Consider the following 23,054-nt stretch of genomic DNA (forward strand, 5'->3'; position numbering starts at 1 on the left):
CGATAATGATGATTGTACTTTAAGGTCATATGTTGTGGGATGATCTTTTATTTTTAGTCCCTGCCATCTGGCATCCGGCAAGGACTATAGTAACCGTTCGGAGCCCAGTTAGCATTAATTGGCAAACTTTTCGTATGTTATTTGCATTTATATTGTAAAGTTTGGAGTTGACTTGAGTTGACTTTACCTTCGCCATCTTATTTGGCCTCTTCCCGAGGCGGAAGAGGCCCGACCATAGCCTAAATTGCTATTTAGGCACAATGAACAGGGCCTGACCGTTAGCGGTTTGCTCTTAATGCTAAGATTAATTGGCTAATGTTTAATGTTATTTCGTATGATATCCGAACGGCATACATATGGTAAGGTTTGTTAGTCCCTGTTGTGCAGGTGTCCGCCATATGGTAAAGGGTTGCATGGCGGGAGGTGTCCGCCTACCGGCTCAGCAGAGGCCCCAATATCAACACCTCTGTGCTCAAAACCCCGTTCTGGTTTTTCTCAGAGCCTCGACAGGGTCTGTTCTGTTCATCTTCGTCCGTGGCCACAGCTATGAAGCCCATCACAGCTTCTGCACAGATCCTTGTGAAATCTACTGCGTGTCTCGTTTCTGCTGGGCGTGAGACATTCTTTCAGAGCAGAGACCAATATCTGGGCAAGATGTTCAAACTAATGACAACTGGGAGAGTTTTCTGAGTTATTGGGAGCTCACATAAAGTGTTGGGCCTGCGTACTATCTCCTGGTATCATATTTCTCAAGCCAAATACGAGACTGTCACCACAAATGGACTGAAATTGTTGTATGTAACTTTTCTAATGGGTGTCACTAACTATCAGAATTCAGGTCAAATGGTTCCCTTGGATGAAATTATAAGATTGAAAGAGGAGTATAAGTTCAGAGTATTGGTTGATGAAAGCAACTCATTTGGTGTGCTGGGTAAAAATGGAAGAGGTTCTGTGAAAGAATTACCTCTTCTTCGACGATAGGTTCAACCAAAGGAATCGAAAATGGAGGGAACGGGCTCTTCTACTTTGAGCGAGGCCTACAATGAAAGTTTGCCCATCTCTTGAAAAGCTCCCTACTTCACGGTATCATGTACTTCAATCACATCTAGAAATTTCAGTTTCTGTTTGACTTAAATTAGTACCGCGTTACAAAACGCCGTTATTTTCATAGAAATAAAAGAAAATTGAAATTTCGAAATCTATTCTAAATCTCAAAACCTAGACTGCCTCACATTTTTCAACTGTCTTCAGCGCAATTCTTTCGAAGGTTTTGGGAACGACGAACCAGATATTCCCGAAAGCAGGTCTGAATGATCACAGCAGCATCCTGGGGAGACAACTCCTTCTGCTGTGGCTGCTGCTGCTACTGCTGCTCCCACCGCCTTCTTCAAGTGGAATGACTCGGATCTTAGCATCTGAAGACTTGTTATCATTGATAACAGTATATTTTTCAACTCGAATGGTTTTGAACTCCCCCTGCCGCGCTCCAGGAATTGTTATTGTGATGGGATCGGTGACTTTATTCTTAGATTCTTCCCATTTGTATGAAATCTTGCCCTTCACACCATTATCCCCCTTCCATTCTTGCTTTAAGGACTTCTTCACAGTACATGCACATGGCAGTGGCTTTGCTTTTTCAGGTTTAGTTTCCTTCTTGGCCTTCAAATCCTTGAGCTTTTCCACACTCATCTCCATCGCTGTCATTCGATCAGCCAGGTCCTTCACGAATTCATCCCTGCGGAACTGAGCTTTCTCTACTATTCTTTGAATAGCGAATGAATCCCCACGTACTCCTGTGATCTGTCGAAACCTGCGAATGGTAAGGTGAAGGGCTCCTTCTCTATGGCCTTCTTCACATTCGAATTGAAATCGCAGAGCCATTTCTTTCTGATGGCAAAGAAATCATCCTCCAATGGAAAAGGATTCCACTCTAGGTCTAGGTCTGCAACCATCGATTTTTCAAATATGCGTTTGTGGGTTTCTTCAATCCAGGAAGAGGATGGACTTGAGTAGTAGTATTCCACCCAGCTACAGTGCCCGGGTTTCAGGTTTCAATCTCCCTGATCACAGCTGTTAACCTGATGCCACCTTAGGTGGCCTGCTGTATAGCTTGCATGTGTTATGCTAGGGAGATAGGTGTTAGGCACTTGGCCGTCATGTAGGGCCCACAAGGTGGATAAAAGTTTCGACTTTCATTTTTATTTTTATTGACATCGGTTGATTTTCTTATTTTTATTTAAATTTGAAATTTGATGTTGCATTGTCGTTTCTTAGTTGAGAGCTGGTACAGTTGAGAGCTTACTTTTGTTGGACAAGCGGAGGAGGATCCGGCCATAATATTGAGATACTTTTGTTGGACAAGCGGAGGAGGATCCGGCCATAATATTGAGATACATGTAAGTATATTTTCTTGTTTTTGCCAGGTTGGGTTAAAATTCCTGTATTAAATTCTGTCATTTCGTTGATTATGTTTTGCTGCATGTTCGTTTGGTGGGTTTCTTGGGTGGCCTCCGACATATGTGGTAAGTATTGATTTTCTCAGGTCCACCTGTAAACTTTTAAAATGGCGGGTGCTTCTAAAAATCGCAGAAAGCATATGGGTTTCCATGGTTCGGTTTCCCTCTGTAGTTTCCGAGCATAGAATTTTGGGGCTAGTAAAGTGTCTGAAATGAAGTTTTCATCGGTTGTCCTCAGAGGCTTGGAATAGTAAATGCATTGATCTGCGGGGTAAACTTTCTGACAATTTTCTACCTCTGACCTTATAATGCTGCAAATTTTAAATAAGCAATAAAGGTGTTCAATTTTTCTTATATAGAACAGACTTAAACTATTATTCGGTGGAATCAAAAGACAGTATTGTGTTTGAGATGAATAAACTAGATGAGGGAGAAAGGTTATTTGAAGCCTTGTCTCTCTTAATTATCTGTAGAGGATCTTAGGGTAACTGTAGCATTTTTGTCTGAAATTGTATAACCCTATAAGGATAGCAATCCTATCAAGGTTGGGAGACAGACTAGTCAATTATCATGGAAAACCTGCTTTCTTGCTGTACTTTACAGCAACCTGTTTGATCTTTTCACATTATGATTAATTGTGCCCAAACATTCAAGGTACGCAATATTTTCCCATTTCTGTTTGTGCTGAATTGATCCAGTTTGTGAATTGTGTTTTCTTTTCTATGACATTAAAATGACCTATCGTATTTACATGACCAGTTCTGTTAGGGCAATATTTTGGCCAATCTATACCAGTGATAAAAAAGCGACACCATTTGTTTTCCTCTGTTCCGGATATTTACATCCTCAGATATACTTAGTCTTATTAAAAATTCCTCTAAAATTTTATTAAGAATTCCTCTGACCCACTTTTCAGTACTTTGACATTGACATACTTTGGTCTTGATTTTAAATGTGACCAATATCAAACACAATGCATGCGACTTCCTGCCTGGTCCTCTGAAAAATAAAAACCTTGTTAGAAGACACCTTGCCATTGCTTGAAGTTCTTCATTATGCAGGAAACTGAATGTAGTAATTAATTTTTATATATGTAGAAACTGAAATATCAAAGGTGAAACTTGCTGAGGGAAATTGACTTATGATTGTTGGACTCTACACAGGCAAGGTGTCCAGTGGCCTTGTTCGAGGCAGCTCGAGGCAGTGCTTCTTGGCAGAACAGTCGAACTGTGGGGGAACTTCACATGAAACCACTCGGTGGCGCTGTACTTCATTTTCAACTCAATGATTTTCTTTACAAAATTAGAGTTTGCCCCTAGTGACTAGGTTCGCTCAAAGTGCTACATTGTTCCTGTTTGACTCGGATTGTAGAATCTTTTGCCTCTTCTTCTGAGAAATTAGATGAACTCTATAATCATGGCTTGGTTACACAAGCAGCAAGACTTATATCTGTCGGTACTTCTGGAAGTGGCCAGTCATCTCTTAGTACATCCACATATACGGTATCAACATAAGTGACTTATTTGTTAAAAAAATTGGAAGGTTCTGTTATAACTTATTGCATGGTCTCATATTATCAATTGGCTTGCAGGGTTTGATTAGGATTCTATCTAAATTTGCTGGTGGATCTGCTTTAGCTGCCAAGGCACTTCTTGATCTCAATATAAGCGGCATTGTTAGAGATATTCTCACTGGCACTAGAGGGTAGCATTGTCCACTGCTGCAAACATTTGCAAGAAGATTCCATCTGATGCAGCGGAATTTGTAATGGATGCTGTGCCAATATTGACAAATCTTCTTCAATTTCATGACTCAAAGGTAATCTATTTTTTGCATATTCTCCTTTCATATTTAACGTAGGAGTGCGTTTATAAAGATATTTGTTTGTGTTCTGTGTTCAATTTTTATTGATCCTTTGAATGTTTACCTTGAAGTACATTTCCTCCTCTGGCCAATGATAAATATTTGTTACGCAGGTGGTCGAAGATGCATGTATTTGTTTGACTCAGATTGTAGAATCTTTTGCCTCTTCTTCTGAGAAATTAGATGAACTTTGTAATCATGGCTTGGTTACACAAGCAGCAAGACTTATATCTGTCGGTACTTCTGGAAGTGGCCAGTCATCTCTTAGTACATCCACATATACGGTATCAACATAAGTGACTTATTTGTTAAAAAAATTGGAAGGTTCTGTTATAACTTATTGCATGGTCTCATATTATCAATTGGCTTGCAGGGTTTGATTAGGATTCTATCTAAATTTGCTGGTGGATCTGCTTTAGCTGCCAAGGCACTTCTTGATCTCAATATAAGCGGCATTGTTAGAGATATTCTCACTGGTTCTAGACTGGTGCCAGGCATGTCAGGTTCGCTTGCTCTGGACAGACCCACTGATTAGGTACTTAAAATATTATCGTTCATCTGACTGTTATTCATGCTGTGTTAAAAAGTTGAGACACATATTGACTATCCAATCTGAAACCACACGTGAATAGATTTTGCTTGAATGGTACTAGACAAATAAAATAAAATAGACATTTATCTGTATTGGAGAGTCAGGGAGTTTAATTTAGAATATTCCCATTATTGTTTTTCAAATTCTATGTTATTTCGACTTTTTAACTTCATGTGCTAGACAAATTATAAAGAAAATGCATATGCCATTGCTGTGGAACTCTAGTTTTTCTGTAGCAAAACTGAAGTAGTTATATCTTTCTATATGAACATGCATGCACCTGCCCCTCTGTCCAATAGCCTTCTTCTTTGTAGGAGAGTTCTATTGATTGCAAATCTCGTGTAGTTTCTTATTTCCAGGCATTTTGCTTTTGGTCTTTGTTAGTAGCTATGTAGTTACAAGAATGGCTGAGGCTGGAGTTTACCGGAAAATCTTTTGTTGGCAGAGAGTTCTAGGGATTGCAAATCTCTTGCAGTGACTTGTGTCCAAGTCCAAGCCTTTTGCATGTTTTGCATTTTGTGTTTTTTCATCTGCTGTCCAGGGTAGTGACAAATGCCCAAAAAATTGTTTCTTGTGGCTTGGATTGTAGGTGTGTGTTACCTGGCATAAAACTAGTCATGACTAACGAAATTGTCACAATTCAACCGGGAGAACTTACGTTTCTCTGTAAGTGAATAGCGAAGCTGTTGCAATTTTTAGTTCGAATGTCAGTCTATGCATGTTTTGCATTTTGTGTTTTTTCATCTGCTGTCCAGGGTAGTGACAAAACTGTAGCATTCCTATTGACCGAAATCAATCCAGAGCTATCCTTTAAACCCGATCTGAAGGTGTACAGTAGGGTTGCAAAGGGTTAGCTTCATTTCAACTGCCAGGTCCAACATACCTCAAATGGTGCACAACTGTCAATGGTGGCTTGTGGATCAAAGACTTTTAACATTTGCAGATGCTTGTGCTATGTATCTAGACTTGTCTATCAATCAACAACTACAACATTTCCCAAAATTTATTATTGATGAAATACATACTGTTAGGATTTTTATGCCACATATCCCACAATGGGGTGCAGGTGCAACCAAAATTCTCTTTTCCCATACATCATTTGAGCATAACTCATAAGTAGTGATGTGACTGTACAATAGGGATCTGTTGTTTTATTACAAGTTACTAATGCTACACCTCTGCCCAAACCCTAATAAGGTTACAATGAACTTGTGAGGGTACAAGAATTCCTCCTATGGCCAAACTTGGTCCTAGCAAACAGAAATAAATGCCATTGCCTTACAGTAGGGTTGCAAAGGGTTAGCTTCATTTCAACATTTCATAGATTATTGTGGTAATGCCAGAATTGTTCATGTGACACATATACACATGTTCTGTCTCTTACTGATGGCCATACTCTTGTCTATCAATCAACAACTACAACATTTCCCAAAATTTGTTATTGTTGAAATACATACTGTTAGGATTTTTATGCCACATATCCCACAATGGGGTGCGGGTGCAACCAAAATTCTCTTTTCCCATACATCATTTGAGCATAACTCATAAGCAGTGATGTGACTGTACAATAGGGATCTGTTGTTTTATTACAAGTTACTAATGCTACACCTCTGCCCAAACCCTAATAACGTTACAACGAACTTGTGAGGGTACAAGAATTCCTCCTATGGCCAAACTTGGTCCTAGCAAACAGAAATAAATGCCATTGCCTTACAGTATGGTTGCAAAGGGTTAGCTTCGTTTCAACATTTCATAGATTATTGTGGTAATGCCAGAATTGTTCATGTGACACATATACACATGTTCTGTATCTTACTGATGGCCATACTCCGTTTTAAAAGCAGAGATCATTCTTCATAATACAGAAACTCACGAACTACTTTGAGTTTTGATAATGAAGTTAATAGTCACCCAACATTCCCTCAACACTACTAGTGAAAGATAAACTTGGAATTAGCCTAAAATTTGCTTCTATTTCATGGAATCTTTATGGTAACTTCAATATGGCTAATGTTAAAGAAGAGCTTGGCAATCTTCCTACAGGATGGCATATTCATTACAAATCAACTTGGCAAGCTAGAATTGTATGAATCAAATAGTGTTGGAAGGTTAATTATCGTTAAGGCCAGTATACCTTACCCAACTTCAGGCTTAACAAAGATACAACCCTTAATTCGATATTGTCATGCCTGTAGGAGAGTGCTTTCGAATGGTAGGCTAATAAAGCTAGTCAACATCAAATAATGTACAACAAAGGTTTTGCTCTTTATTAACAGGCTTTCGAATGGTAGGCTAATAAAGCTAGTCAACATCAAATAATGTACAACAAAGGTTTTTCTCTTTATTAACAGGTTTCCGACTTGAAGTTCCAACTACACTTTATGAATGAAATCACCAAATATGGTTATAAAATAGAAGAGCTTTAGTTCACAGAGAAAACAAAATGGGAAAACATACATTTTTATCTCAAAGCAAAAACAAAAACAACACAGAGCCCTTCCCTCAACAGAATTTGTGACAACAACAAATGGTTCCAAAACGTAAATAAGGTGACCCGTCATACTTTGACCTCACAATCCACGATTCCACACTAGCATGAATGAAGATGACTAATTCCGACGTCTCAACTCTGTGATTGCACCTTAACTGCTCACTGAGCATAAATAGTGCAATTAGCATCATTGTGAATAGATGAAATGAATGTATCTTTTATTTAACACCCAATAGTTTCACGGCAGTGTTCAATCAATTGGTTATACGCTTAATCCATTCCTCCAGTATTGGAATTGCAACAATTAAATCCAATTTCATGTTCGTGAGCCTCTTCTTGGCATCGAAGGGCAGTTATGGTCACACATTGTTACAGGGAACAAACTGAGTTTAAAAATGTCACAATTCAGAATCTGAAAGCACAAAAATACTTTCATCACTATTTCTTACAGTCAATCAGATTTTAACTCCACCTTATCAGATGTCATCTCTCAATGAACTAGACATGTAGAAACTGCTTTTCAGAATTACCCTGTGTCTGCGGTGCCTAATCTCAACACTTGTATTTAAATTTTGTGGACTGGTTTTCTATTTAGGTACAGGAGACAACAACTGTACACTGTGGTTTCTATAGTGAACGTGGAGGCTTTGATATTGATCTTGAAGATAAAAGATTTATGAACAATTGTAAAGTTGTTGTGTCAACATTTATAACTCTCAAGTTATTCTGATTTGCTATTAAATCAGAGTAGTTCTGATTTAAGTGGATGAAATTCAGGTGTGCTATGTAGCATTTTGGGATGAAATCACATTGTTGGAACAAGAAGCAGAAGGAAAGAAACTTGGTGAGAGACTGAATGGTAAAATTCCAAAGGTCAGTCACAAGGTTTGCTGTTAAAATTTTTGTATTTATTCCATATTCGGGGTTTAATATTCTTGAGATCATAAGAGGACAATGGATCTATTTTGATCTCTTCAACAAATGCTAATCTAGTTATCAAACAAGCAGATTTATAACATCACTTAATATAGATGAGAATAAGGATGTTCATATACCATTTCTCCATCCAACATAAGATAATTTTATTCATGTCCAACAAATGACCGCTAAAGTAAGTCAATGGGACTGCCGTGTCATTGTTGTTCGCAATCTGCCTTTCAGTGATCAGAGACTGAATGGTAAAATTATTGTATTTCTTCTATATTCTGGTTTTATTTTTTTTGATATTATAGGAGGACAGTGGATCTATAGTGATCTCTTCAACAAAACCCATGACCAAGGGAGCAATCGTAAGCTTTGATGCTTACGAAGCCAATATCCCCTGCCAACTCTATGGCTTCCAGATCAAACCCCATGAACAAGGGAGCAATCCAGGCCCATAGCTGCTACAGCACCAACACTTCCATTAACCAAGGGAAACATTCTCAATTACTCCAAGCTTGTTCAATAAGTACACCAACTTCATCCAAGGACAGAGAGAATGTCAACAGCTCAACCATAGAAATACGTAGGAGTCTCACTGCTCTGTTTCCACAAAATTTGAGAATGACTGTAGGATGGTCAAGTCCTTTTTGAGCATACAGTGCGCAAGCCAGATGCAATTAGTGTTCCTGTAGAGAGATTCTTTGTAATTCGCCAAGAGGTAGATACTACCTTTTTCAAGGTTTTATTCTAATGTTTCTAACATACACATAATGCTCCATGTAAAATCTGTGATATCAACATTTGGATGCTTAGTCTGGACTCTGGAATGCTTTCATTTATGATAACGGTTGCACTCATTGATTTGCAGAATGAAAGTTTTCGTGGCTTTGGTTTTAGAGATAAAGATGCAGCAGATGAGATGAAAGAGCGTATACATAAATCTGTGAAACCATTTACTATTCAGTGTGCTTCTTCGGTAACAATTACAACCAAGGATCAAGTGAGAGACAAATCTGAGTCAACTGCTTCACAAATTGAGGGAAGTTCTCAAAAGAAATCAGTACTGAATTGCGAAAGCGTGCCAAAACACTCTTCAGCCAAGAGTAAATCTCTTTCTAGAGGTAATTGCACTGTAAAAGAGATATTTTGATTTAATATATGATTTGATGATCATTTTTTCATCAAAAATTTTTTCTGCCATTTTGCACTTCTGAGAAGTATATCTATAGAGCCAGTAGACACTAACTATGTGGAAATTTGCATCATACTGGGATTTTGATATTTTCTAATTCTAGCAGCATAGGAAGCCTTTCCATTCCTCTGGATAATGCTTTACAAAATTAGAGTTTGCCCCTAGTGACCAGGTTCGCTCAAAGTGCTACATTGTTCCTGTTGATGGTTTCTAATATCTTGGTTTCGTAAATCTTCTTTTTATTATCTAATTCTTAAGTTTTGTTATCTTGATTCGCAATTGCAACTTTGTGTTTGTGGTCCATTAATTTTCATGTCGCCAGTACTATTAGCCTTATTTTTACTCTCTAATATTATGTTCTACAAAACTTTCTGTTGGTTCAGTTTCTGGCATGTCCTCTATCTTTGCCTTCCATGGAGCTAAATATGTTATAGACCTAAATGTTATAGGCTATGCCTTTTTTAATCTCTTACATCCTAAAGATAAAACAGGTGTCTGGCCACTTTTGGAATCACTCGCAGTCTTGCTGTGCTGTAGAATCTCTTTTATTTGAAAGTACGTTGTCCATATAAAACAAAATCTTGAGGCTTATGGTTCGTCAACATTTAATTGCGAATACTTATTTCCTAAATGATTCTGACTTAAAATTTGAGAATTCCTGTAGGATGGTCAAGTCCTTTTTGAGCATACAGTGCGCAAGCCAGATGCAATTAGTGTTCCTGTAGAGAGATTCTTTGTAATTCGCCAAGAGGTAGATACTACCTTTTTCAAGGTTTTCTTCTAATGTTTCTAACATACACATAATGCTCCATGTAAAATCTGTGATATCAACATTTGGATGCTTAGTCTGGACTCTGGAATGCTTTCATTTATGATAACGGTTGCACTCATTGATTTGCAGAATGAAAGTTTTCGTGGCTTTGGTTTTAGAGATAAAGATGCAGCAGATGATATGAAAGAGCGTATACAGAAATCTGTGAAACCATTTACTATTCAGTGTGCTTCTTCGGTAACAATTACAACCAAGGATCAAGTGAGAGACAAATCTGAGTCAACTGCTTCACAAATTGAGGGAAGTTCTCAAAAGAAATCAGTACTGAATTGCGAAAGCATGCCAAAACGCTCTTCAGCCAAGAGTAAATCTCTTTCTAGAGGTAATTGCACTGTAAAAGAGATATTTTGATTTAATATATGATTTGATGATCATTTTTTCATCAAAAATTTTTTCTGCCATTTTGCACTTCTGAGAAGTATATCTACAGAGCCAGTAGACACTGACTATGTGGAAATTTGCATCATACTGGGATTTTGATATTTTCTAATTCTAGCAGCATAGGAAGCCTTTCCATTCCTCTGGATAATGCTTTACAAAATTAGAGTTTGCCCCTAGTGACCAGGTTCGCTCAAAGTGCTACATTGTTCCTGTTGATGGTTTCTAATATCTTGGTTTCATAAATCTTCTTTTTATTATCTAATTCTTAAGTTTTGTTATCTTGATTCGCAATTGCAACTTTGTGTTTGTGGTCCATTAATTTTCATGTCGCCAGTACTATTAGCCTTATTTTTACTCTCTAATATTATGTTCTACAAAACTTTCTGTTGGTTCAGTTTCTGGCATGTCCTCTATCTTTGCCTTCCATGGAGCTAAATATGTTATAGACCTAAATGTTATAGGCTATGCCTTTTTTAATCTCTTACATCCTAAAGATAAAACAGGTGTCTGGCCACTTTTGGAATCACTCACAGTCTTGCTGTGCTGTAGAATCTCTTTTATTTGAAAGTACGTTGTCCATATAAAACAAAATCTTGAGGCTTATGGTTCGTCAACATTTAATTGCAAATACTTATTTCCTAAATGATTCTGACTTAAAATTTGAGAATGACTGTAGGATGGTCAAGTCCTTTTTGAGCATACAGTGCGCAAGCCAGATGCAATTAGTGTTCCTGTAGAGAGATTCTTTGTAATTCGCCAAGAGGTAGATACTACCTTTTTCAAGGTTTTCTTCTAATGTTTCTAACATACACATAATGCTCCATGTAAAATCTGTGATATCAACATTTGGATGCTTAGTCTGGACTCTGGAATGCTTTCATTTATGATAACGGTTGCACTCATTGATTTGCAGAATGAAAGTTTTCGTGGCTTTGGTTTTAGAGATAAAGATGCAGCAGATGAGATGAAAGAGCGTATACAGAAATCTGTGAAACCATTTACTATTCAGTGTGCTTCTTCGGTAACAATTACAACCAAGGATCAAGTGAGAGACAAATCTGAGTCAACTGCTTCACAAATTGAGGGAAGTTCTCAAAAGAAATCAGTACTGAATTGCGAAAGCGTGCCAAAAATTTTTTGGCATCCCTGCTTCTTATGAGTGACCCTGAAGTTTTGTCTTCTTTCGACTTTCATGGAACATGATTTCTAATTCTCCTGTTTTTCAATGTAAGCTATGGTGCATATGTTAAGTGTTGTAAATGTAATTTAAGGACATAGATTTGGCTGATTCTTTTAATTGTTCATTTCATGCCTATGTTAAACTAGCTCCAGAAGAGTCCTCTTCTCAACAACCTCCAGTTGGAACCACTGTGTTTAGTTCATCATCGACAAAGTCTCATTCATCTACAAAGTGGCAGAGATTCAAAAAGGGCTTAAAAGTTCTCTCCCATATATTTGGTAAATAACTTGACTATCCATCATTCCAAGGTAGATAGGCACAGGCAAGCCATATTATTTCAAATAGGCATTTCCCCCTTTTATTTGCATGTGAAATGCATGCACTTATCAACTTTCTTGGAGTTTTTAATTTGCTGCAGTTTCCACGGATCATGAAATGGAGATTGGATATCCTACAGATGTTAGACATGTAGCTCACATTGGCTGGGATGGGCCATCTGTTAATGGTCCAAGCTGGGTATGACTTTCAAAACCAAAATATGATCAGATGGTACAGAAATAGAACATTTTCAAACAATATAGCCAAACACTGAACTGTTGGATATATTTTTAAATCTGTGTTTTTTCTCTTATTTTTGCTGGAGGTTGCAGATGGATGAACTGAGGCCAGCTCCTGACTTCTCATTAGCTCCTCTCAGTGATTTTGGCCAGCCACAGGGCCCGGGTTGGATCTATGATGCTGCATATGAGAACAGCACGCTAGGTCATATGGGCCTGGTTTCTTAGCATTGCTGCTCATATGAGAATGCCGTAGATTTTGCAGAATATCAAGTGCTCAAGCAGGACTCTTTGCATAATAGGGTGAAAAAAAACCTTACGTGCCATAAACTCTAGTTAGCCTTTAGAGTATTTTCATTAGTCGGCCATTAGAAATCAATGCCTCTAGGATTTGCACATTCAGGCCAGAGAACAGCACGCTAGTCATATGCCTTGAGATGCTGCAAATGATCTCTGCATTCGTGCGCCACGCTAAGTCAACTTGACGCAGGGACTCACTGCGTCGCAGCTCCCCTTGTTTAAATAATAATATGTAACCTATAACCGTCATTCCATAGTACAGACTCCATCAAGTCATGGTACGTATTTCAGAGCATGGTACAAATTGCATGAGGTCATAGTATGTATTTCAGAGTATGGTAAAGGTGGGTATATATTGATAATGATTACTTAATAAGAATCTATCTAATCAATTTCAAGATAAATAGTTCAAAATATTATTTAAAAATAATAAATTTTAAATTCTAATGTTAGACTATAGCAAATTTGCAAATTTTTTTGGTCGAACCCAAACTTATATGAATTTGACCAAAAACTAAATACAATATTACCTACCTGCGACAAAAATAATAACCTAAAATACATATTACTAGCAATTGTCCCAAAAGGTACAAAGAGAGGCCGATAGGATTATTAAATTGGAATTGTTGAATTTTTCTAGAAGAGTTAATTGGTTTGTGGAAAACCTTATCGATTTCAAAGACCAGAAACCAAAATTAGTAATAAGACTTGCTTTCCTATTGTTTATATCCTCCTCCAAAACACATTAAAAAATACAACACAACACAACACATTGATGGGGCGCTCCACCACCCAGACCCATCTTAGCTTTCAATGAGACTGCCTGATACAGCTTTACATTAGACTGCCTGAGAGAGAAAGAGAACTAATAAGCTACCACAGTCAAGATATCCCTGTTTAACCTGCTCTATAAACAGAAAAACCATTTTTTTCAGATCACCCCATATATCTCAAGAATGAATTACAAAAAACAAACAAATTAAGGAAACAGAAAATTACCAAACAGATTGTTTATGAGCCATCAGTGTCCATAAGTGATTAAATTGTTGAATCACAGTGTCTTCCATACGAAGCCGTGCTAAAGCTAATGGAGCAGTACCAAATCTATGGGAATCCTATGATAAATGGGAAAAATGTGAAGGAGGACACGAAAATGCTCTCGGATAGCCACACATCCGAATTTCAAGAGGCTGAAAAACAAATTGTAGCACTGTTAAATCAAGATTCTCATAAAAGCTCCTCTCATAAGCTCGACCTTAGCGGGCTTCTCCTTCACAGTGTTCCACATGAAATAGCGAAACTGTCATCTACACTCGTCAAGCTTGACCTTTCTAATAATAACTTACAGGTACATTGTTTCAAGACTATTATTTATTAGCAGTCGGTCGGAATCTCTCACCTCAAACTGACGCTGATTCAATTGTTTATTGCAGGTTTTGCCTGATTCTGTGACAAGTCTCGTGAATCTTACTCATTTGGACATTCAGTCAAACCAGCTTACATCACTACCGGATTCCATCGGGCGTCTTGTGAATCTTAAGGTTTTCAATGCTTCTGGGAATTCTCTTGCTGCGCTTCCTGATAGTATTGAAAGCTGCCGGTAGGCTAATCAAAGCATCTCAGAGTTGTCTTTGTAATTTCTTTTCACTCAAACCCCCGCCATTTTTTGTGATTTTTGACCGGTGACATTTAATTTTTATTTCAGTTCACTGGAAGAATTGATGGCCAATTTCAACCAACTCATACGGCTGCCTGAGGGGCTGGGGTTCGAACTGCTGAACCTCCGGAAGCTGTGTGTTCATTCCAACAAGCTCACACATCTTCCCTACTCCACCTCCCACATGATGTCTCTCCGCTTTCTGGATGTCCACACGAACAGGCTTGGAGGCCTTCCAGAAGATCTTGAGAACTTGATGAACCTCGAGTACCTGGATCTCAGCAGCAATTTTAACTATATGGTGTCTCTCCCAGAATCGATCGGGGGTCTCACGTCTCTCATCGAGTTAAATATCAGTTACAATCAAATCATTGCATTGAATGCGTCTATTGGGCGCTTGGAAAAGTTGCAGTTTCTTAAGGTGGAAGGGAATCCTCTGGTTATGCCCCCTCCCCAAGTGGTAGATCGGGGTTTGGATGCTATTAAAGAGTACATCTGGCAGACCAAAGAAAAGAAGGCACCGCTATAAAAACAAGAGATATTACAAATAAAGTTATGACAGCAAACGAAGAAAAAGCCATTTTCAATCTAATATAATAATAACTTCTTTGGTTTTTCTCTAACAGATAAATGAATGGTTATGCACACGGCTTGAGGCTTTTTATAGTGACATGTATTGCTAATGTGATGCCTTGATCTCCATGTCAAGAAATATCTTGCGCGATGTGCTATAATAGCTGTTTCCAATTAGAGTGAGTGAAGTGTAGATATTTTTAATATGGGAATTCGATGCTGGCAAAGGAATGTTTCCAATTGTTGCAGGTACACAAAGTTCTAAGATCAGAGATTTCCTATAGGAATGTTTCCAACTTTATTGTTGCATGTATGCAAATTGCAAAAACAATTATTTGGAAAAAGCAGTCACACTTCAAATCAATGGTTGAAATTGTCTCACCTGATCGAACCGAGCAAGGTAAAAGTGTTGACGATTGTTGATGCATAGAAAATCCTATCAACTTAATTAAATATAAATATTATATATTTTGATATGTTTCTAATGATGTACAATTTTATTAATATAAAATTTGATGTACAATTTTATTAATATAACATTTAAAACATAGATGTTAAATATATATGGTTTACTAATCGAAATGGGTGAATATAAACATTTAATACAGTTGTCAAATGCATATTATTTTTTTGGTAGGAATGGGGCATAATTTGTTTTTCCTTAAGTTTTGTATAACACAAACATGTCGTGGTAGCCGTGATGTCACTAGGAAAGTGTTTGTATTTGTAAAATATGGTTTGTTGGATATGGAAGTTTTGTGAAGCCAGAAATATGTAATGAATAATGTCTTTGTTGATGAAATATGGTTGCATTTATTATTATATTTTATAAATTATTATTTTATTTAAGGTAGTAGGATTGCGGAGGGTTTAAATAATTATCTAGAATTAGTCGCATATAAAATTAAAATTAAAATTATTATGTAAAATGAAAAAAATTAACAATCTACATGTGTTTGGTGATTTGAATTTTTTTGAGTTTAATTAGACGTGATAGGATAAGATCAATCCTAACGCGCTTAATTTGTATTCTTGATTCTTCTTTTTGGAAGGACAATTGGTATTTATATATTTTTTCTTGTGCAAAAGGTTAGTATATATTAGGGTTTAATTTTTATGGTTGATATTATTTTTAATAATATTAGGTTTAAATTTTATAAAATAATATAAGTTCTATAATATATTATTTATATGTTTTAGATATGCTTATCAGCTTATATCAACCACATTTATTAATGTGATTGTGCTAGTTTAATATAGACAAAACATGAACACACACTCTAATGAATATTAAAATGAGTTAGTGGACAATGATATTCAAATAATTTATTTAAGTCTTATATTAATTTTTTTTTAAAGTATAAAAAATAACCGTTTTTAATATTTGAAAGTGAAAATATAAATCTTTTTTTCTTACTTTTAATTACTTTATCTCTCTTTAAAGTTTATATAAAACTGTTTTATTTCCTATCGATATATAAGTTTTTTAATGAGTGAGTGAAATATTTTTACCATCTCCTTCTTGCTAAGTTGTAATATCAACAACAAATAGAGTGAGCATAATGAGGATTCGATTACTGATATTTTACCAGCGTAGATCCATCTTAACTCTGGATCTACCAAGCACTGAGAGGGATCAAATATTTTTTCACTCTAAAAGAGGTTTAAATCTCAAGAGTTAAGAAGGATCTAAGTCAATTTAATTTCCTCCTTTGAATAGGCTATTTTCCACATGAATACCATGGGTCAATATCACGAGTTCTCATAAACCTGGAGCTCACACACACACATATACATATATAAATAAAAATGAGTATTATCAAACGTAATTTTGTGCTTGTTCGCAACAAATACATAGGGAGTACATCATCTTAGTTTCATAACTGCCTCAGAACTAGCAGACTACCAACCCATTACATAGGATTGCATGACGACCTATTGACATATTAACAAGACTCTGACAGGTTACCATAGAGTTCATTACAGTGTTTTCTACTGAAAGTGACAAACCCAAAATTTACAAAATTTGAGACCCTTGCAAAAGCACTGTCTACTGAAATTATAGACTCAAAAACCCACAAAAACTCTAACCCAACAAAAGACCCCATGAAGATCATTCTAATTCTAAAGCTGGCTTATTAAGGTCAATATTGGGCTTAGATGGTCCTGAAGAGATGGAGAAGGTCTGATCAGCTTGAGATATGTGAGGATCCCTCTAAGAGCATCGACCTCGTCTTCCAACTTGACAATTTGATGCTTAGGTGCCAGAATGTGTTATTCTTGTTCAATCTGCGCATGGAACATCTTCCAAAACTTCACCTAGCTATCATAGTCTTCCCTCTTCAAAGCTTCTTTGAACTGGCTAACATGCATAGGGTTGTTCCATGGAGCAATGCAGCCAGGATCAAAAAAAGAACATTGCAAGCCTGAGAGACCGTTGTGCCAAACGACCCACAAACAAAGGTGACGATCCCTAGACTTCCCTGCTACAAGATAAAGTGCCAGGATCCTATCTTGAGGCTCTTCACAAAGCAGAGCAGAGGATGCCCAACTTGATGCCACAATTAGATACAAAGACCAAACCTTTGTCCAATTCCTCAGCCACAAGCATGAACACAGATCTTTTGAATTTCTAGGTGGATGCTGAGCCAAATTGAGAGCAATTTTATCTTCAAATCGCTCAATGTCTTTACACACGAATGACATTATTTTTTCATTAATTTCATTCGGATGCCAATCAACAAAATTATTTAGAAATCTTGCTAGAGGGTGATTCCAATAATGTAACCATAGAAATTCGAAAGTGCAAGCATGCAAAGAGGGGAGATCAACCTCTGCATAGCGGTGGATATCACATGAAGCCATGCTAAGGATATAGTAGGGAAATGACATCTTAACTAACAAAATAATGGTTATAGGGCAAAAAAGACACCCGAGGGGCCTCAAAATGGAAAGGGAGGAAACCGAGTGGGATAAAGGGAAGAGAAAGGAGGGAATAAGGCAGATAGGGGTGGGGAAATGAGATGATGGAGAAGTTAGGAGATAGGAGGAAGAAGTGGGGATATAAGGAGAAATAAAGGGGACATAAATCCCAGAAGGAGAGAGAGAAGAAAGGGAAAAATACCTTTATTACAAAGTCAAATTTTAAAATAAAGAGAGAGGGAATGAGACTATGATTGATCTTACCATTGATTTCAAGCATGGCTTCTACTAATGCACAATCTTTGTCTTCTTCCAAATCTACTTCCACTTTGTTACGTCCAAGGATATGATAACATTCTCTAGAGTGAAAGAAATTTTCCAAGCTTTTGATGCGAAATAGAATCTGGGAGAGGTAATTTTCCTTTCGGTTGCTAGGTTTAGTTAGATACAATATTGTGATCAGTGAGTCACCCAAAATGATGATGTCGCCAATACCGTTATCTTTTGCAATACTGAGGCCTTGATAAAGTCCGTAAAGTTCAACCTAATTGTTAATCTTCCTACACAATCCCCATGTATATCTTTTTTAACTATTCTAGTGGGATTAAATAAAATCCCTTCCCTTCTTGCCACCCTTGGGTTTTTATTAGAAGCCCATTAAAGTGAGGAATCCATTTTTGTTGGTGGGATCTCCATTTTTTTAGTGCCTTGGGAGACATACAAAGTTTCCATATTGAACGAGTGGCCTTTGGGGAAATGAAAAAAAAGCGGTTTGGAGAGAGAGAGGACGCACCCACTAACCTTCCAAATTGATCAGGAACTCAGTATTTAGCTCAAAAATTAAAGTTATCAGAAGGGATCAAAGCTTGAATGACCGCGTTCATCCCGAAAAACGATCCTAACACAACTCATTTCACCAAAAACTAAGTTCTTATGAGAAAGTTATTATGTTCTGATCGCTTTGCTACACAGGCGAAATTTGCAAAAAAAAATCCGAGTCACTGCATAGTGAATAGTCCGTACTGCTGACGTGGCAAGTGAATAGGCAAGGTCAATGGTGGTCAACATCGAATCACAGTTGGACAAGTGTCACATTTAGATTGGGTTTCAGGTGGTGTGTTGGCACAATTCTATTGGCTTGTTTTTGGGCCAATGAAAGAATGCTACGTGGCAAGCCTGGACGTCACCACGTGGCACCTCCCAAAGGCCTAGGTAGGGCTTGGTAGTGGAGCAAATTTTTTGGGTGGAGTGCAGGGTTGAACCCGCAACCTCCGCTATACAGTCCACAAGTATTAACCACCTCCGCTACTAGTTGTTGCTTACCCCTATAGAAGAGCATACATAGTTAAACTATATTGCAGTTTGGGTTGGCAGTTAAGGGAGGGCCAACCCTCCCCATGTGAACATAATTATAGTTAACTGCAAACGGTTATGTGTCATCGGCTCCAACACTCCAACATCGCAATGGTCTTCATCCATGTGAACACCACGATGTTACCCCAAATGGTTAGTGCGGTGGGCTCAAAAACTGCAAGGTAACCACAACATGTGAGCCCGTCTAAACCGCCAGTAGTTTAAGTTACAGTTAGCTTAAACCGCGGGGTTAGCGCTAATCACCTCCATTAAACCCGACTTTACATTAATTAAAATTATAGTTAAACATGTGATGTTTTAGTAGACCTCCTATTTCAGTGGAAATTCCAAAAATAGCGTGGCTAACTGGAGTCATTCTAGATTTAGAGGAGTTTTTCTAGGAAAATACTGTTTGAGTAATAGGGAGAGAAATTTTCGGCAAAATTGAGTTGAAAAAGAGGTGTTTTTGGCTAATTGGGACATCTTTGAACACATTGGTGTAGGTATAAGGAGCCATAAATCTTTGTAAAACAACATTTTGCCACATTGAGCTAATATAGAAGCCCAAGCCATGGAAGCTGGACGAAGGAGATGTAGCCTAGGAGGGGTGAACTCCAACAAAACTCTGTGTTGTGTCTATCTAATGGTTTGTTGTATTTTTTACTATTGTTATTCAACATTGATCATTTAAGTTATTTTTCTCATGAATGTCATTTTAAACTTAAGGGAATTTACATGTTTACATACACAAAGAACTAATGAAACCTCAGTACAAGAAGCAATAAGAAAGAACATGTTTAGAAATTTGTAATCGATATTAGCATAGCAAAAACTAACAATCAAAACAGATCAATTTGGTATCAGAGAAAAGTTGAATTGCTTGATTGCTTGAGTTTGTGCAAGTACGGTTTTAAAGGTTGAAAAATTGTGATTCTTACAAGGTTAAAGTTGCATAAAGGAGAAGGGAAGCTATTGGTAGCAACTCCTAAGGTAATTCCTAGAAGAAGGAGAGCCACAAGGCCACAATATCCACCATTCAAAGTTCCAATTCCACCTGCACTTGAAACTCCTCAAGTTTTTCCTTCAATTGAGATTGAAGAGGTACAAGAAGTACCAGTTTCTAAGCCTGAATCCATAGCCATTATGTTTGGAGAAAGAGCACCTGAAGGTCCTTCCTCAGAAGAGAAAGCATTTAAGAAATATTTCTATACTTTGACTGAGATGGTTAACGTCCTCTATGAAGAAAGTAACACTAGAATGGTTGGAGAGAGTTCTAAACCTCCACATGGAGAAGGAAGCTCAAAGGATAAAACTCAAGTTTTTCCTTCAATTGAGATTGAAGAGGTACAAGCAATGCCAGTTTCTAAGCCTGAATCCATAGCCATTATGTTTGGAGAAAGAGCACCTGAAGGTCCTTCTTCAGAAGAGGAAGCATTTAAGAAATATTTCTATACTTTGACTGAGATGGTTAAAGTCCTCTATGAAGAAAGGAACACTAGAATGGTTGGAGAGAGTTCTAAACCTCCACATGGAAAAGGAAGCTCAAAGGATAAAAAGGATGAGAAGAAGGATTCAAAAGGGAACGGTGGAAAGCCACCTCCATCTCCACCATCCTCATCATCTTCATCATCTCACACAACATCATCTTCCACTACCACCACTGAAACTGCCCATACTCATTCAAAAATCCCAAAAGGAAAGACTCCCTTACTCAAATTGAACATAAAATTCGAACTTCCCATGTATAATGGAGAGGTGAATGCAAAAAAGTTGGACAATTGGATTCAAAAGTTGGACGTATATTGCAGAATTCAGAACCTTCAAGAAGACGACATAAAGATCCAGCTGGCTTCACTGAGGTTGGAAGGAGTTGCACTATTTTGGCAGGAAGAAAAGAGTCAAGAGGAAATGCGAATCCATGGTAAGATATAGATTTCTTGGGTTGAATTTGTTTATGCAATTAAAAGACAATTTTATCCTTTGGCCTATATGCAAAAAGGCATTATGAGTTGCAAAAATTTTATTCAGCTTAAAGGCCAAATAGTCCAAGATTATACACAGGAGTTTAGGAAAAGGGATTTGTTGTTAGGAGTAAATTTGAATTCCCAAGATACACTGCTGAAGTATATTGGGGGTTTACATTCCTATTTGAAACATACTATTCTCATGTTCAATCCAAATAACTTAGATGAGGTTTGTGTGCAAGACACACACCTTGAATCTAGAGGAAAGAACATCCAGGAAGATGGTAATAAGAGGAATCCATTCAAGGGCAAGGAGAAAGAGAAAGGTGGAAAATGGAAGGGAAAGAGGAATGCAAGTGTGAAGAAAGAAGGGGAGAAAATCACATGAAAACATTGTTCCAAAGAGGGGCATGATGAAGCCCACTGCTAGAAATTGCATCCCGAATTAAGACCTAAGAAACAAAACAATAAGGAAAAACAAAAGATGACCGTTACCACACAACATGACCTTGGTTCAAATTCTGGTGATGAGACGAAGATTTCATCCATGGTTACAAAAGGAAAAGAAACTGTTGCAAGCACTAGTTCCTCACATAGTCAAAACAACACTCCAAATGAAGAGTCAAGAATAGAGTTGTTTCATGTAAGAGTAATTTCAAATCATACAAAGATTGATGTATTATTCGATAGTGGGTCACAATCAAACTTGATTTCAGAAGACTTGGTTAAAAAACTAAACCTTGAAACTGTACCTCATCATAAGCCATATCCATTGGGTTGGACAGTTAACAATGCAAACATACAGGTTACAAGGAAGTGTTTATTCAAGTTCACCATTACTGAAAAGTTCATCGATGAAGTTGATTTAGACGTAGTTTCACTTGACATCTCAGGAATCATTTTGGGTAGTCCTTATTTGTATGATAGGAAAGCAATATTTTATCACCATGATAACAAATACATATTGCTCAAGAATGGGTTGGAGTACATTGTGAGAGCCCATCGCAAAAAGCTAAACATTTCTTTAGTTAAAATAGGGCAGATGAAGAGAGTAGTAAATGCAGGTAAAAATGTTCTGCTTCTCATGATCAAGAAAAATAATGATATTTATTATGAATCTTTTGAAGGTTGTGATGATATATTGAAATCTTATTTGTTTGATGTGGTAAGTAAACATGGAAAGATGTTTAAGGAACCAAAGGGTTTACCTCCCAAGAGGGGAATTGAGCATGATATTCAGTTGCAACATGATGTTCCACTTCCAAAAATTGGCATGTTTCACATGTCGATTATGGAAATCATGGAAATCTAAAAGAAAATTCAAGAATTCCTGAGCAAAGGTATCATGCGCCCATCCACTTCGCCATGTGGTTCACCCATTGTCTTGGTGCCAAATAAGGATGGAACTTGGCGCATGTGTGTGGATTTCCGTGCACTGAAGAAAATCACAGTAAATAATCGTTATCCACTCCTAATAATTGATTATTTTCTTGATCAATTGAGGTATGAAAAGTATTTAACTAAGTTAGACTTACAAAGTGGTTATCATCAAGTTAGGATAGCTGAAGAAGATATTTGGAAAACAACATTTAAAATTAAACATGGATTGTTTGAGTGGCTTGTTATGCCTTTCGGTCTTACAAATGCTCCAACTACTTTCATGAGGGTAATGAATGATGTATTGAGACCATTTCTAGATGACTTTGTCATTGTGTACTTAGATGATATACTCATATTCAACAAATCCAGAGATGAACATGTCATGCATGTAAACAAAGTATTAAGTGTCTTGAGAAAAGAACAATTGTTTTTAAATA

The 23,054-nt window shown here is 37.2% G+C and overlaps 2 protein-coding genes, 1 long non-coding RNA gene and 3 pseudogenes across 4 annotated transcripts; 5 read left to right on the forward strand and 1 right to left on the reverse strand.

The window, feature by feature from the left end:
• Positions 1-1,237: 1,237 nt before the first annotated feature.
• Positions 1,238-2,047, reverse strand: LOC149164481 (uncharacterized; annotated as a pseudogene).
• Positions 2,048-3,831: 1,784 nt separating this feature from the next.
• LOC149164482 (E3 ubiquitin-protein ligase UPL3 pseudogene) lies at positions 3,832-4,854 on the forward strand (annotated as a pseudogene). Its single transcript, XR_016260069.1, has 4 exons — positions 3,832-3,958; positions 4,048-4,274; positions 4,433-4,603; positions 4,693-4,854. The product of XR_016260069.1 is annotated as an E3 ubiquitin-protein ligase UPL3 pseudogene (transcript).
• Positions 4,855-9,909: 5,055 nt separating this feature from the next.
• Positions 9,910-10,701, forward strand: LOC149164483 (uncharacterized). Its single transcript, XM_089429492.1, has 3 exons — positions 9,910-10,038; positions 10,183-10,269; positions 10,420-10,701. Exons 1-3 carry the CDS (start codon positions 9,910-9,912, stop codon positions 10,699-10,701), a joined length of 498 nt encoding a protein of 165 aa, XP_089285618.1.
• A 434-nt stretch (positions 10,702-11,135) lies between these two features.
• On the forward strand, positions 11,136-11,788 carry LOC149164484 (uncharacterized). Its single transcript, XR_016260245.1, has 2 exons — positions 11,136-11,494; positions 11,645-11,788. It is a non-coding gene; the product is annotated as an uncharacterized LOC149164484 (long non-coding RNA).
• A 197-nt stretch (positions 11,789-11,985) lies between these two features.
• LOC149164485 (CRIB domain-containing protein RIC7-like) lies at positions 11,986-12,746 on the forward strand. The gene is made up of 3 exons (XM_089430922.1): positions 11,986-12,189; positions 12,330-12,427; positions 12,562-12,746. The coding sequence occupies exons 2-3, from the start codon at positions 12,347-12,349 to the stop codon at positions 12,694-12,696; spliced, it is 216 nt and encodes a 71-aa protein (XP_089287048.1). The 5' UTR covers positions 11,986-12,189; positions 12,330-12,346; the 3' UTR covers positions 12,697-12,746.
• A 1,109-nt stretch (positions 12,747-13,855) lies between these two features.
• Positions 13,856-14,954, forward strand: LOC149164486 (plant intracellular Ras-group-related LRR protein 6 pseudogene; annotated as a pseudogene).
• Positions 14,955-23,054: the final 8,100 nt, after the last annotated feature.

The sequence above is a fragment of the Pinus tabuliformis genome, chromosome 5_1 (assembly GCF_031772625.1).
Source record: "Pinus tabuliformis cultivar Carrire ecotype Pingquan chromosome 5_1, CPIR1, whole genome shotgun sequence".
NCBI lineage: Eukaryota > Viridiplantae > Streptophyta > Pinopsida > Pinales > Pinaceae > Pinus > Pinus tabuliformis.

Coding starts and splice junctions, on each gene's coding strand:
- LOC149164483 (XM_089429492.1), top strand. CDS start 9,910: ATGTCCTCTATCTTTGCCTTCCATGGAGCTAAATATGTTATAGACCTA. Junction 10,039..10,182: donor CACTTTTGGAATCACTCGCA/GTCTTGCTGTGC, acceptor GAATTCCTGTAG/GATGGTCAAGTCCTTTTTGA. Junction 10,270..10,419: donor TCTTTGTAATTCGCCAAGAG/GTAGATACTACC, acceptor ATTGATTTGCAG/AATGAAAGTTTTCGTGGCTT.
- LOC149164485 (XM_089430922.1), top strand. CDS start 12,347: ATGGAGATTGGATATCCTACAGATGTTAGACATGTAGCTCACATTGGC. Junction 12,428..12,561: donor CTGTTAATGGTCCAAGCTGG/GTATGACTTTCA, acceptor TGGAGGTTGCAG/ATGGATGAACTGAGGCCAGC.